General features: G+C 40.9%; 1 protein-coding gene across 2 annotated transcripts in view; it reads right to left on the bottom strand.

Annotated features, from left to right (window-relative positions):
* Window positions 1-16,251, bottom strand: part of LOC126416169 (uncharacterized) — a 288,059-nt gene that overhangs the window by 223,638 nt on the left and 48,170 nt on the right. For both annotated transcript variants that reach the window (XM_050083741.1, XM_050083740.1), the window contains exon 5: window positions 7,781-7,972. In XM_050083741.1, the coding sequence (XP_049939698.1) occupies window positions 7,781-7,972 (192 nt within the window). The remainder of the gene's footprint in view (window positions 1-7,780; window positions 7,973-16,251) is intronic.

Genomic DNA, 16,251 nt, shown 5'->3' with positions numbered 1-16,251 from the left:
AGTCAGATTCAGTTGCCCAGTGTACCCCTACTGTGTCACAAGCCACCACAAATCAGTCAGTAGTTACACAGAGGGTATTATTGGAACTCCTATCTTCCACCACAGGTGACGTTGCAGGTCCTGGACTCCCAACCTGTTGCCTCTGACCCACTTGGTTGTGGTTGTGTAGACTCCAATGGTGATTCTCCAGACAATGCTTTGAATCGTGACTTTGTGTCAATGTCAGGTAGCAATGGTTCAGATCAGGCCATTAGTTTTGCAGTTAATGTTGTAATCTCTGAGTGTAGACAGCAACATAACAGCCTTTTACTTGTGAAGTTGGGTACACAATGTTGATGGGTACGTCACAGTGACTTTCGGAACAAAGTTCCATCACAGCTGACATCAGTTTCTCTACAGTCTAGTAAGACTGCAAACAAATTGTTTATTGATGTGTTCATCGAAGGTTTAATGGTTTGGTTGCAACAGTATGTGAGAGCTACTGCCACCATGTTGAACCAACAAACATATCAGCTCCTCAGATCCCCACACTCGTCTCCCTGTACCAAAGTATTGTCTGTATACAGTGGTGCATAGATCTCAGTCTTAGGTACTTTTAGTTTGTCTGTGTGTAACAAAAGTCAGATGCTCACGGTTTGTTTTATAGTGTTGGAATCTTTTAATTCACCTAACATTTTCGGTATGGATGCATTTGAACTGTTTAGTTTTTTTCTTGTGGACAATGTGTTTCAAGTACCTACTCACATACCTCCACAGCAATTTCAGGACCAAATATCAAAACTTTGTGATAAATATCCTGACATTTTTCAGGAGGGACTCAGTAAAGCTAAGGGGTTCGAAGCCCATATCACTCTTAAACAGGATGAGCAGCTTAAGTTTCACAGAGCCTAGCTGGTACCACATGCGCTCAAAGATGCTGTTGTGGCTGAATTGCGTAGGCTACAAGATACTGATGTCATTCGGCCTATTTCAAAATCTCAGTGGGCGTCACCAGTGATGGTGATAAAGAAACAGACTGCAAAGTTATGACTTTGTGCTGACTTCAAGGCAATAGTTAATCCGCAGACAGTTGTTGATTCATTTCCACTCCCTCGGCCTGAAGATGTGATGGCCTGCCTGAATGAAGGAAAGTATTTTTTCCAAAGTTGATCTCACTGAAGTGTACCTTCCACTGCCTCCGGACAATGCTTGCAAACAGTTCATGGTTATCAATATGCAAGTCGGACTCTTTTAGTTTTAACGTCTTCTGTATGGAACACCATCCGCCCAATCTCTGTTCCAACAGTTTCTCAACCAAGCCCAATCTCTGTTCCAACAGTTTCTCAACCATTTGGTTGCAAAGGTTCCATCTTGCTCACCCCTGTTTGTATGACATCGTTATATCTGGTAGAACTCCTGAGGAACATTTATCAAACTTAGAACAGTTATTTCACGTTGTGTTCGAATTGGTTTGCATTACAATAGAAGCAAGCACACGTTCTTTGCCACTGAAGTTGAATATCTCAGACAAGTAATAAATGAACAGGGTATCCATCCCAGTCATCATGATTTAGAAGCCAGCCAATGGCTTCCTGCACCTATGAATGTTTCTGAACGCCAGGCAGTTATGGGCAAACTGTCTTACAAAATCAAGTTTCTCAAGGACGCCACCCAAATTGTCACTCTGCTAGACAGGCTTCAGCATAAAGGAGTACCATTCTAGCAGGGTGGTGCGACCAGGCATTTCAGTGCTTTAAATGAGCTCTTCTCTCCAATTGGTGCCTTGTGCATTATATCCAAACAAGCCACTTTTTTTGGCAACTGATGCAAGTTCTTATGGCAAAGGTGCGATCTTGTCTCACAGAGTTGATGGTGTAGAATGCCCCATCATGCTCGCATCCAAGGTCCTCATGCCTATCCAATGAAACTATTCTCAGATGGGGAAAGAGGCCTTAGCAATCATATATGGAGTGACTAAATTCCATCAATACTTGTACAGGTAAAGTTCTACTTAGTCACTGACCACAAGCCATTGACATCTTCATTCAGTGTGAAAAAAGGGGCATAAAAGTTACAGCGACGAACTCTCATTTTGTCCAATTAAACTACAACATTATGTTTCAGGCTACCACAAAACACTTCAATGCGAACACCCTCCCCGGGTTCTACATAGGGCAGGATGCAGCCTTCGATTCCTCAGATGCTGCATGTTTCCAATTTTAAGATGCAGAACAGTCAGTCCTTCAAGCATTTACACTGGACGCCAAACTTATTGCTGAAGAGTCAGCCAAGGATTCCGAACTTACCATGACTCTCCATTATGTTTGAGATGGATGGCCGTCTTTGGGATCTTTGATTCGACAGGCCGGTGTTTGCCGCTTCTTCGGCATCCGTCACTTCTTGTCAAGTCACTTGGTGGTCCTTCTCCTGCACATGGAGAATGGTCAGGCAGCGTGTCATCATCCCTTGGTCTTTGTACCAAAGAGTTTAGAAGTTGCTTCATCAAGGACATTGGAGTGTAGTGAGAACCAAGTAACTTGCCCATCAGCATTGCTCTTGGACTGACCTGGATCGAGACATCGAACATATGACTGGGCAGTATCGTACTTGTGCTGAGAACCAGGCAGTGCCCAAGCAGCATTTCTTCAGTTGGTCGAAACTTTCAGTGCCAAGGCAACGCCTTCATGTCGATTTTATGGGTCCCATCTGGAACATCCGAAGGCTTCTGCTCATCGACACCTTCAGTCGATTTCCCATCGTCCTTCCAATGACAAGCTCAGCCACCATCCAGGCCCTACAAAGTATCTTCTCCAATGAAGGACTTCCAGAAACTTTAGTCAGTAACAATGGGCCGCAGTTCGCGTCTGTGAAGTTTTGTCAAGCCAATTGTGTTACGCAAATAACGACTGCTCCTTTCTCTCCCAGTCAAACAGCAAGACCGACAGATTTGTTTAAATGTTTAGGTCTCAGATGACCAAGCTTCATTACACAATGTCTAGGGAGTAAGCAATCCTCACCTTCCTTTGCCCCTACCATTCCCTTCCTGCCACCAGGAAATCTCTGGCAGAGTTACTCCATGGGCGGCCTCATCACACACTACTTCATTTGCTGGCACTGCATTCCCCAACTTTCAAGGCACCATTCGCAGCACTACGGGCTAGGGGATCGAGTCTTCTTCCATTCCTTCCACAGTCATCATCCAGCATGGCTTCTAGTACTGTAATATGCATGGTATGTTGTTCACAGAGTTGACAGTGACTTCTGCTGTCATGGTAATCAGTTCTGTTCCCACTTCTGTCAGTATTCTGCTGTCGGCTCTTTTCCCACAGACTCACCATGGTTTGAATCACACGGAGGTGCAGTAACACCCCCACCACCTCTGCAGTCCGTCTCAGTGATCCGGCCTTCCATCCCAGACCTGGTCGGCAGTACGACAACCCCTTCTGGTAGCAGCACACCAGGCACCACCCCCCTCCACCCAGTGGACCAGTTGCAGACCCAGTTGCAGTCACCAGCTGGTACTGGTTTCAGTCATCTATGGAGCTGATGGATGCCTCCGAGGGTTCCGCCACTGATGTCGTCATTCCTGCTGGTGGGCACCATGAACATTGTTTTCAATTGGCTCCTTCCTTCTACCACATCCTTGGATGCCCTTATTCCATGGTGTCAAGAAGATTCAGGGAGGAGGGCTGTTGTGCCACGAGTTCATGCAGCGCAGTCCACAGATGTAAGGCACTGCCACTGCCTTCTCGAGAACCGTGTGCCAATGCTCCAGTGGCAGCAGCACGGCATACTTCAAAGCACTCACAGTGGGGGCCCCACAAAAGATGTAGCAGTCATACTGCTGGAGTCGACAGAGCTAATCAGGAGGCATCCCTGTGTGATTAAGTCACGTCGACATGGCCCGGAATGGGAGTTGTCTGGTGGGCCTCCTGGAGTACAGAGCAGGTCTCCTCAAAGTCACAATTATGTTACTGTGATAGTGCTTACGGGAGACGAACTTTGGCTACGAACCTGGAAATGAGTAATTATGCTGAGTTATGTTTCACCTTCTTTTCAGAATAAATCTTCTAAGTTGTAATTAATTCCAACTTTCCATTTGGTAGTTTGTACCTGGGACACAACACAAATGACACTTGCATTTATAGATTCATGGGATTCATATACTATAAACAAGTTAATAGTCTCATAATAACCATAAAGAGAAATCATACAAAGAACCTGACTACACTGAGTTCCCCACCCTTTTAACAAATTTCAATAAAGCAAATTCAGTGAACATTGAAACTATAGAAAAAAGTTCTCCATTAATGTAAGGAACTGCCGTACAGAATGGAAAGAGTATCATACAAGGAAATCTTTCAACCAATATTTGAAGACATGGGGTTTATTGCTCTTTTTTTCAGACCTGTTGGAAGCCTACTGAAAATGAACACTACTATGTAGTGTACACTTTCCTGTACAATACTAAAAGAATTGTTACCCAAATGTAAATCTTTTTCCATCTAGTGTTTGATAAATGGATGTTGCAGTTTCTTCTGAATGAGTAAATGTTGTTAACAACAAATTTCATGCTGGAGTACACTGTTTGTCAAAGCTGGCAGAGTTAGAATCCTGACAAACCAGAACAACAGCCTACAAAAAGTTCATGAACTGACACTGCTGATCTGTCTGCTGCCCTTTTCTGGACTAAGAATATTCTTGCTGAGTACACAGACTTGCCCTAAAATATCATACCCTAGCAAACAATAGAGTGAAAGCAAACAAGGCTTCCCATTTCAATGTCTGAGTCAATGAAGATTATTCTTATAGTGAAGATGGCAGGAAAAGATTTCTGCACAAGATCTTGAATAAGATACTTCCAATACACCTGTCACTGACTCGAAGTCTCTACTATTCAGTGAGTTGTTACCTTCACTCCTAAATTATTTATTTATACTCTGCCAGAACTTTCCAAACAATATTTATACTTCCAAAAATGATTTTTATTTACCGTCTGTGCTAAGACTTTACGATGGGTGACCTCACTGTGTGACCACCTTTGTGCAATGAAATTTTGCTTTTATATGAGTTCCACATTAGAAACTCTATGCATTGTGTTCCGATTGCAGTTATGAATTAATTTGTTTCCTGAAAGCCATGTGCTGATTTACTGACTGTCATTAGCTACATCATTTGCATTACACTCCATGTCTGTCACAAATATTTATGTCAGCAGTAAAACTTTTTTTTTAATCATCTGTTATGTTTAGCGGAAAATCTTGATATATATGAAGAAAAACAGCAGACTGAGAAATGAATTCTATGATACTCCGCACTTTACAAGACCCCAAGCAGACTTATATCTCCCCTCTGTTTGTTGACACTGGAGGACAATATTCAGCTTCCCACTTACCAGATATGAAGTGAACTATTGCTGAATCTTTCTCCTGACCCCAAAATGCCCCAACGTATGCAAAAGTTCTGCATGGTCCATGCAATCAAATGCTTTTCTTAAGCCAAATAAAATGCTTACTGATCTCGACAAATAGTTTAGTTCTGCTAGCGTCTCACACACAAAAGAATAAATAGCATTTTCTAATGTTACTTCCTTCTTGAACCCAAACTGCAAGTCTGACAACAAATTAAGTGTAGCGAGGTGTGCAGTGAATATCTAACACATTGCTTCCTAAAAAAATTTTGCACTAATGATGAAATGCTTTTAGAGAGGAACAGTCTTAGAAAGCATGTTCTTTATTATGGGAAAATGGGGCATTACAAAGTATCAACAGCAACAAAAACTGGTTTTACCAAATAATTTGATTGGTGACATAAAGAGCATACGCTGGACAATCAAACATGTAGACACATTCACAGGAAACTCTGCAGAACATTAGGGGAGAGAGCTCCTAGTGTAGGACTCTCTGCTTTTCACCCCAGTGCTCGGCATTTGAATTACTGCATGGAGATCGCTCAAGACTTCTTTTCTTCTGAGCACTATAGCAATCATTACGTGACATTTCCACTCTTGTCCGAGATCCAGTACAGCCCAGAGTTTAAATAAACAGCCACCTCCGCATTATGCCTGCCACCACAACATGCTGTCAGCCAACTCTCACCATGCAGTCAGCCGATACTGCCATCACATCTATCATTGGTATATTGCCTGTTGTAATATCATTGTTATTTCCTGTTGGCTTAATTGCCTGGCAATGACAAGCACTTAATTGTTTCCATCACTGTCTGCTTGCCAACATTCTTTTTGAGAGTAATAAATCCTAAAGCAATAGGAAAAATGACTCCAAAAGGCTTTATAAATATAATGGGCATACTACCGTTTTTTACTTCAATCATAAGAAAGGAAAGATACTGATTGTTTTGTAATTGTGTTTGTGAAGATTAACTGTAACTAAATAGTTGTGGTCCAAATAGAACATTTTAAGTAACTGAAATGCTTGTTACGAACACTACTGCACTTGCAATTGGAACTTCTAATCCCTTTAATTATGAAAATCATTGTGAATGCTGCACTCAAGTGCAATTACCTTACAATTAATAAATGTAATCAACATTAATTAGCTTCACAGTCTGGGTCCTTAACATAAATCTACCATTATAGTATTTGAAATTTGCTATATGTAGGCTGCTTTTGTTTCCTCCAGGAACGTATAAAAATCTAAGTTATTCTGTATCCCATTGCCGATTACAACAGTCACACTTAACACTAAAAATTGTTACTATAACCAAGGAAGCTATTCTAGAACATTTGTTCAATAATAAAGGGTGTTCAGAAAAACCTGTTGGAAACCTCTAGGACTCGTAGACGGGAGCAAGTACATAATTTTTCTAACAGGAACCTATGTCCGAAAACACATTGTTTCTGTTCTATGGCAGTTTCAATTCAGATGAGTAATGCATCCACTTCTGCTAAGGGAAAGAGAAAAGTCTCAAGAGTTGGTTGATCTGGTATGCAATACAGTAAACAGGGTGAAGTGTACTCCATCAGATGGTCACGTGATGTTGTAGTGCATCAGTACAGTCCTGTACGAACAATATCTGAGTTCTCTTTGGTTTTGGAATAATGTAAACACATAATGTTTAAGTGTTAATACAAAAATGTGCTTAAATGATAAATGGCTGTTCCATTATGTTTCCTTTTGAACTGTTGCCTAATAATTAGACTGTGTCATGCCTAATTCAATTCCTCGAGCAGTTGTGGACAAGTTAAACATCTGAACTGAAACCGTCATACAACAGAAACAGTATGTGTCTGGACATGAGTTGCTATTCAAAATATTATGTACTTACTCCCCTCTACAAGTTCTAGAAGCTTGTAATGGGAATTTACAAACACACTGTATTTGATATTCACTATTGGTGATTAAAACTGTCTAACAAAAATGCACTGAAACTGAGTTTCACAATATTTCTGTTTTCTAGTCATATGAAAGCATAAGGATCTTAGTAAGAAAGTCACATCCCTAGATCAGGCTGTGCCAACTCTATCCTAAGGGGCATGGACACTGCCTTCCAGTTTGCCCACGGGGAATGAGTGGGCTACCCACCTAGCAGGCCTATTCTACCATGTTCCAACCTTGTTCTGCTGCATGTGCAACCATCTGCACACCCCTTCCTGCAGGTACTCAGATGAGGCATACAGTAAGTTAGTGTAGACTACAGCCTGGCTGCCTGACTGCCTGTGTGTGAACTGTTTGTCAAATTCTAGCCACAGGTGCCCAGTTGCCCCATGCAGGCACTCAAGCTGTAACAGTCTGCCATAAATACATGACATTCAGCTTTGCATAACTATAATAATACCTACCGCTTCAGATTCATCAGCTCCTAGCTCGCAGAGAGTGCTAAGCAGGAGTGGCGATGATCGAAAGCAACTAGCAGCGTGAGCTAGCTGTTCGCAAGCTGCAGACCGGACTTCCCAGGCAACATCTTGACATAATGCTACAAGTCCAGGTATTACCTCTGACTGCAGTTCAAGTGGATCCAGCCTTAAGCACACCTGCAAGAGGTAGAGCACCAGCACATAGAGCAAGAGTGGACAGTTCAAAGTAAGCGTGTATAGCAATTATTCTTTAAGAATACAATGAACAGCAATCCATTGTCAAAAATATTCAAACACCTTTACAATACACTGCACATCCTATGGTACAGTGAAAATAATTAATCCCAGACAAAGGTAATCCATATGTAGGGGGTAATACGCAACAGTTCACAGACATCATATCAGTATTGCCTGTTTTATGCTCTGTGCTGGCATAAACTGTCGCCAGCACACCGGTCAGCAGAAATGAAGTGGGAAGATTGATAGCATGTGTTGGATCAAGTGCGCCTATCTCAAGAGAGGCCAGAGATAACCCGACAACCAACACGCCGTCAACACCACTTCAACAGCATGTATTTATGTCACCACCACCGACCGGAGGACCTCACTAAGTGACAAAAAAATGGCTCTAAGCACTATGGGACTTAACATCTGAGGTCATCAGTCCCCTAGACTTAGAACTACTTAAACCTAACCAAGCTAAGGACATCACACACATCCTTGCCCGAGGCAGGATTCAAACCTGCGACAGTAGCAGCCGCACGGTTCCAGACTGAAGCGCCTAGAACTGTTCAGCCGCAGCAGCTGGCCACTAACTGACACACCAGTTTGGTGTCTGTCAGTTATTCGCAGAGGGGTCACTGGCTACTATAGTACATAGTGACCAGTTTAGAGACTATAGCAAGTATAGCAGTGAGACTAAATTTTGTAATAGCAGGATTACCAATATTTCTTGCAAGAGGACTATTACTGGTGAGCTTATTCCACAACACATGGACTCTATTCTAGTTAAGTATTCAGTTCATGTAAATAGATAACCATATTAATCCACGTGTGCATTTCTGTTGTAGAAAGAGGCTACTGGCCACACATAACATCCTCTCCCTCGCGGTACAAGACCCTACAGTGGCGACGAGGATACGACATGCTCAATGTCAGATGAGTGAAGAGTACAGTTTCCACAGGAATATGCTCAACCTTTGTAAATCTAAATACATATAAATAAGCATCATATAAAATATACAACTTTTCGACGAAGATATGAGAAGTAATAGATAAGAAATATTAACTTTCAAGATAATCCTCTCCTGTGCCAATCTCTCCATCTCAGAGTAACACTTACAAACTATGTGCTCAATTATTTGCTTGATGTATTCCAATCTGTCTTATTCTACAGTTTTTACCCTCTACAGTTCCCTCTGACCATTTTTCACTACCATACAATGCTGTGCTTCAAACATACATTCTCAGAAATTTCTTCCTCAAATTAAAGTCTATGTTTGATACTAGTAGATTTCTCTTGGCCAGGAATGTTCTTTTAGCCAGTGCTAGTCTGCTTTTGATGTCTTTGCTCCACCCGTCATGGGTAATTTTGCTGCCTAGGTAGCAGAATTCTTAAAGTTCATCTACTTCGTGATCACCAATCCTGATGTTTAGTTTCTCGTTGTTCTCATTTCTGCTGCTTCTCATTACTTTTGTCTTTCTTTGACTTACTCTCAGTTCATATTCTGTACTCATTAGACTGTTCATTCCATTCAGCAGATACTGTAATTCTTCTTCACTTCCACTCAGGACAGCAATATCATCAACAAATCTTATCTTTGACCTCGAATTTTAATTTCACTCTTGAACATTTCTTTTATTTCCATCATTGCTTCTTCAACGTACAGATTGAACAGTACGGGCAAATGAATACATCCCTGTTTTTTGCCCCTTTTTAACTTGAGCACTTTGTTCTTGTTCTCTCTTGGCTCTTGTACATATAGTACATTACCTGTCTTTCCCTATAGCTTACCCCTATTTTTCTCAGAATTTCGAACATCTTGCACCATTTGACATTGTTGAACACTTTTCCAGGTCGACAAATCCTATGAACGTGTCTTGATTTTTCTTTAGTCTTGTGTCCATTATCAATCACAATGTCAGAACTGATAGTATCTAACAAATCCTCAATTTTCTTTTCCATTCTTCTGTACATTTTTCTTGTCAGTAACTAGGAGGCATGAGTTGTTAACCTGACTATGCGATAAGTCACTCTTCTTGGCTTCAGAACTATATGGATATTGTTTTTTGAAAATGTTTTTTGAAAATGTGTTTTGAAGTCAGGTAGTATATTGCCAGACTGATACATTCTACACATCAACGTGAATAGTCCTTTCAATGCCATTTTTACCAATGACTTTAGAAATTCTGATGGGATGTTACCCATCCCTTCTGCCTTATTCAATCTTAAGTCTTCCAAAGCTCTTTTAAATTCTGATTTTAAGACTGGATTCCCTATCTCTTCTATATCAACTCCTGTTTCTTTTTCTCTCTCTTCGTCAGACAAGTCTTTGTCCTCATAGAGGGCTTCAGTGTACTATTTCCAGCCATCCACCCTCTCCTCTGCATTTAACAGTGGAATTTCAGTTGCACTCTTAATGTCACCACCCTTGTTTTTAATTTCACCTAAGGTTGTTTTGACTTTAGTATATGCTGAGTCAGTCCTTCTGACAATCATTTCTTTTTCGATTTCTTCTCATTTTTCATGCAACCATTTCACCTTAGCTTCCGTGCGCTTCCTATTCATTTCATTTGTGACTTTTATTTCTGTGTTCCTGAATCTCCTTGAACACTTTTGTCCTTCCTTCTTTCTTTGATCAGCTGAAGTATTCTCCTGCTACCCATGGATTATTCACAGTTACTTTCTTTGTATCCATGTTTTTCTTTCCAGCATCTGTTACTGCTCTTTTTAGAGATTTCCATTCCTCTTCAACTGAACTGCCTATTGAGCCATTCCTTATCACAGTATCTAGGCCGTTAGAGAACTTAAAGCATCTCTCTTCATTCCTCAATACTTCCATGTACCACTTCTTTGCACACTGATTATTCCTGACTAGTCTCTTAAAATTCAGCTTACTCTTCATCACTACTACACTGTGATATGAGTCTATCTGTCCATTCGTAGGCCTTGCAATTCAGTACCTGATTTTAAAATCTCTACCTGACCAAGATGTAATCTTACTGAAATCTTCCCATATCTCCTGGCCTTTTCCAAGTATACCTCCTCCTCTTGTGATTCTTGAACACAGTATTCGCTATTACTGGCTGAAATTTATTGCAGAATTCAATTAGTCTTTCTCCTCTCTCATTCCTAGTACCAAGCCCATATTCTCTTATAACCTTTCCTTCTATTCCTTCCCCTACAACTGCATTCCAATCCCCCATGACTATTAGAGTATCATCTCCCTTTAAATACTGAATTACCTGTTCAATATTGATATACTTTCTATATCTCTTCATCTTCAGCTTACAACATTGGCATATGCACCTGAACTATTGTTGTTGCTGTTGGTGTGTTTTCGCTTCTGTTAAGAACGAACCTATCACTGAATTGTTCAAAGTAACTCACTCTCTGCCCTACCTTTCTATTCATAACGAATCCTACTCCATTATACCGTTTTCTCCTGCTGCTGATGTTACTCTATACTCATCTGACCAGAAATCCTTGTCTTGTTTCCATTTCACTTCCTGGCACCCACTCTATCTAGATTGAGCCTTAGCATTTCCATTTTCAGATTTTCTAGCTTCCCTACTGCATTCACACTTCTGACATTCCATGCCCTGACTCTTAGAACATCACCTTTTCGTTGGTTATTCAAATTTTTTCCTCATGGTAACCGCCCCTATGGTAGTTCTCTCCTAGAGATCCAAATGGGAGTCTATTCCAGAATCTGTACCCTCATACAAAGGATAGTGGTTCATCCTATTAGCTGAGTGGTCAGAGAATCGTAACTGCCATTTGGAGGACCCAGGTTCAGTTCCCAGTACTGACAGGAATATTCCACTGGTGGGAGGACAGCAATTGGGATCCACTCAGTCTTGTGATGTCAACTGAGGAACTACTTGAATGAGAAGTAGCATCTCTAAGGTCTAGAAAGCCGAAAGAGCAGAGTGCTGACCGCATTGACCTCCACATAGTGCTGACCGCATGGACCTCCACATAACATCTAAATTACACCATATGGCAAAGAATGACATGACAAACTGTCAGTGGCCTGATGATGGAGTCAGTATTTTTTCACACAATTAATAGTACAGGAGTACTGCCCATTGTCGTGCCACTGCAAAGATGTGGAATACATATATCAGAGTCAGTGGTGTTGAGAAGGAGCTACAATAGCTAAAATTAAACAAGTCTACAGAGCCCAATGCAATTCCTGTCACATTTGATATCTACTGAATTTGCAGCAAAGTAGCTTCCATTTCAACTATAATACACCGTAGATCCCTCAAATAAAACAGCTGTGCCCAGTGATAGGGAAAAGTACATGTCACACTTGTCTAAAAGAAGAGCAGCAGACATGATCCATAAATCTTACTGACATCCATCTGTTGTACAATCTTAAGACTATATTATTAGATCAAACATATTAATATATCTTGAACAGAATGAGCTCCTTCATGCAAATCATCAATGAATCTGAAAATACACTGATCATGTGATCATGGAAAATCCAGCTTGCCCTTTTCTCATGCAACATCCTGAAAGCTTTGGATGAAACCTTTCAGATGGACACAGTATTTCTCGAGTCCTAAAAAGCATTTGACTCAGTATAAAGCCAACACATATTTTAACAAAGTATATAGGGTATTAAACAAAATTGTGACTGGGTTGAGGATTTCTTGGTACGGAGGGGATACGGAGGAAAGAGGACAGACTATGTGTGGAAACTCATCAACAGATGTAGAAGTAACTTCAGATGTTCATCCGGGAATCATGTTGGGACATTTTTGTTCATACTTCATATAAGTGACCTGGACTGTATAAAAATGACCTGGCAGACAAAATTAATATAACCTCAGACTTTTTGCATATGATGCAGTCTTCTATATAGAATTACTATTTGAAAAAAACTGCACAAATAACCAGTCAGCTCACGATAAGATTTAAAAGTGATGCAAAGACTGTTAACTTGTTTTAAATGTTCAGGAATATAAAACGGTTATTTCACAAAAAAGTATACTATAACATCAATGAGTCACAATTAGTATCAGTAAATAAACACCTTAATGTAACAATTTGCAGGGATATTAAATGGGCTCAGTGATAGGTAAGGCAGATGGTAGACTTTGATTCATTGGCAGGATACTGAAAAAATGCAGCCAGTTTATGGAGGAGACTGGTTACCAATCACTTGTGCACCCCATGTGAAAATATCATGTGTATGCGAGCGGGGAGGGGACAATGGCAAATACGACTAACAGGGCACACTGAATGCATCCAAGGAAGAGCAGGACAAATGGTCACAGGTTTGTTTGCCTCACAGGAGAGTATCCTGGAAATGATGAAAAACCTGAATTGACAGACATTTGTGTACTGATGACAATTATCCCAAGGACACATACTTCCAAGAACCAGTAGTTAATGAAAAACCTAGAGAAATTCTCCATTCCCCCTCCTATTGCATCTGTAGGGACCACAAAGACAAGGTTAGACTAATCACAACATGAACAGAGGCATTTAAGCAGTCATTCTTCCTGAGATCCAAACGTGACTGAAGGAGGAAGACACCCTAACATGCAGTACAATGCTAAGTACCTTCTGCCATGTACTTCACAGTGGTTTGCAGAATATGTACTTACAGGTAAATATCGAAGCTCAAAATCATATTTACTGTTGCCTTCACAAAACTGGGACAGGTAGGGTGTGAGGCAGCGAAGTGAGCTAGACTCAGACTGAATGAATACACTGTATTAACAACCGCAGACTTGAAACACCAGTCAGTATTAAGCACAAATTTTAGATAGTTTTCCACATTCTTCTGGGCAAATGACAGCTGGTTTCCAGAAAGATTACATAAAAACTGGATGCTATTCATTTATAGATAATACAGTGGCATGAAGAGCATCCAGCAACACAGAAATAATAGCTAAAATCAGGATGTATGGATAGATGAGTGCTATAACGATATTAGGGGTATCAGTCTATTTGAGGATTTTGAGGTACGGCACATCGGTCTGTTCGGTACATAACTTTGAAATGTGGAATATTGTTTAATACATAGCTCCAATCAGTGGGAGATTGCCAATGAGTGGGATATCAATCTCTTCTGAATAGGATTCCAATGATGGCATTGTTGCTCTTTTTAGTATAGGATTTCAAGGCATATTGGCCCGTTTGCTATTTTTGTGATTTATAGTACTGGAAAGTTAAGTTGTAAAATTTCCTGAGAGGTGACATATTGCGTACTTGATAAATGAGAGTTGTTCTGTCAGTCCAGGTCAGTTTTGTAACAAGATATATTTCAGTCGAATTCTAATTTTTCTATATTTTATTCAAAAACATATAAATTGAAAGAAGTCATTCAATGAGTAACATCAAACAATCAACTGAAACATTTTCAAATAATCATATTTAATTCTCTGAATGGTCACATTTTTGCCATTATTGCCAATTCCACTATTGCAATTTTGGTTTTAAGTAACTACCAAGTGATTTAAATGCTGCAAAACAGCAGCTGTCACAGATATAAAATTGATGTCAGCATCTACAGTTCCTAACACCATTTGTTACACACACCATAAAATGATTTCATGTGGACATAGTGAACACTGATAAGAGCCATACAAGCTCACATCCATTTTATTTCTTTTATTCATGCTGACAAATGCTGTGTTTCAACATCTAAACCAGATGATAATGGCTTCAATCTGAAATCGCAATAATGAGATTTACAATAAATATATGCAGTCTATGATGAAAATGTCATTTTAAAATCAAATACCAATATTTAATTATATTAAAGTTTATATTGCATTTTGTACATTAATTCAGTTTCAAACTTTGAGTTGTATCTTTAATGTTTGTTTTGGCTCCAACTTCGGCAGACATAAGCTTTGTAAAGACAATCTATGTGAGAAGTTATGTTGAGAGGCAGTGGTATGCCAGATCTCATGGAGAGTAGATGTCATCTGGAGATGTTTAATATCAATAATTAAAAAGGAGGGTTGCATGAAAAATATGTTAAACAAAAGTAATTTTTAAAATACCAATGATCAGTGATTCAATATTAAAAGTGTATGTAATACATCTGGGAATTGAATATACTGCAACTCAAACTGGATGAGCAAAAAGATAAGTCTTTTTGTGCTACCAATTTGCTCGGTTAATTTCTTTTAGATAACAGGTCACATTCTCAATGCTCTCCTTGATACAGCATAAAGATTTGATTACTTGTCTGTTAAGAGCAAAATTGGTAATTTACAGTAACCATAATGACCAGGCCGTTATGATGTATCATGCAGCGTAACTTGCTGTGACAGTGCGAGAGAGAGACAAAGATATTGTTTATTACTCTGTGGCGGTCAGCGCTCACATAATTATTCTTAGGATATAGAGTTTTTTGTTCTTGTTAATAGTAATTTGAGGGGAAGAGAGCCATTCTTGTGATGAAAAAAATCGACGCCATTGCGAGTTTTTGATTCACATTGTAAAATACACTCCTGGAAATGGAAAAACGAACACACTGACACCGGTGTGTCAGACCCACCATACTTGCTCCGGACACTGCGAGAGGGCTGTACAAGCAATGATCACACACACGGCACAGCGGACACACCAGGAACCGCGGTGTTGGCCGTCGAATGGCGCTAGCTGCGCAGCATTTGTGCACCGCCGCCGTCAGTGTCAGCCAGTTTGCCGTGGCATACAGAGCTCCATCGCAGTCTTTAACACTGGTAGCATGCCGTGACAGCGTGGACGTGAACCGTATGTGCAGTTGACGGACTTTGAGCGAGGGCGTATAGTGGGCATGCGGGAGGCCGGGTGGACGTACCACCGAATTGCTCAACACGTGGGGCGTGAGGCCTCCACAGTACATCGATGTTGTCGCCAGTGGTCGGCGGAAGGTGCACGTGCCCGTCGACCTGGGACCGGACCGCAGCGACGCACGGATGCACGCCAAGACCGTAGGATCCTACGCAGTGCCATAGGGGACCGCACCGCCACTTCCCAGCAAATTAGGGACACTGTTGCTCCTGGGGTATCGGCGAGGACCATTCGCAACCATCTCCATGAAGCTGGGCTACGGTCCCGCACACCGTTAGGCCGTGTTCCGCTCACGCCCCAACATCGTGCAGCCCGCCTCCAGTGGTGTCGCGACAGGCGTGAATGGAGGGACGAATGGAGACGTGTCGTCTTCAGCGATGAGAGTCGCTTCTGCCTTGGTGCCAATGATGGTCGTATGCGTGTTTGG

This window comes from Schistocerca serialis, chromosome 8 (genome assembly GCF_023864345.2).
Source record: "Schistocerca serialis cubense isolate TAMUIC-IGC-003099 chromosome 8, iqSchSeri2.2, whole genome shotgun sequence".
Lineage (NCBI taxonomy): Eukaryota > Metazoa > Arthropoda > Insecta > Orthoptera > Acrididae > Schistocerca > Schistocerca serialis.
The sequence above is the reverse complement of the archived record's forward strand: the minus strand, read 5'-3'. Positions and strand labels throughout refer to the sequence as shown.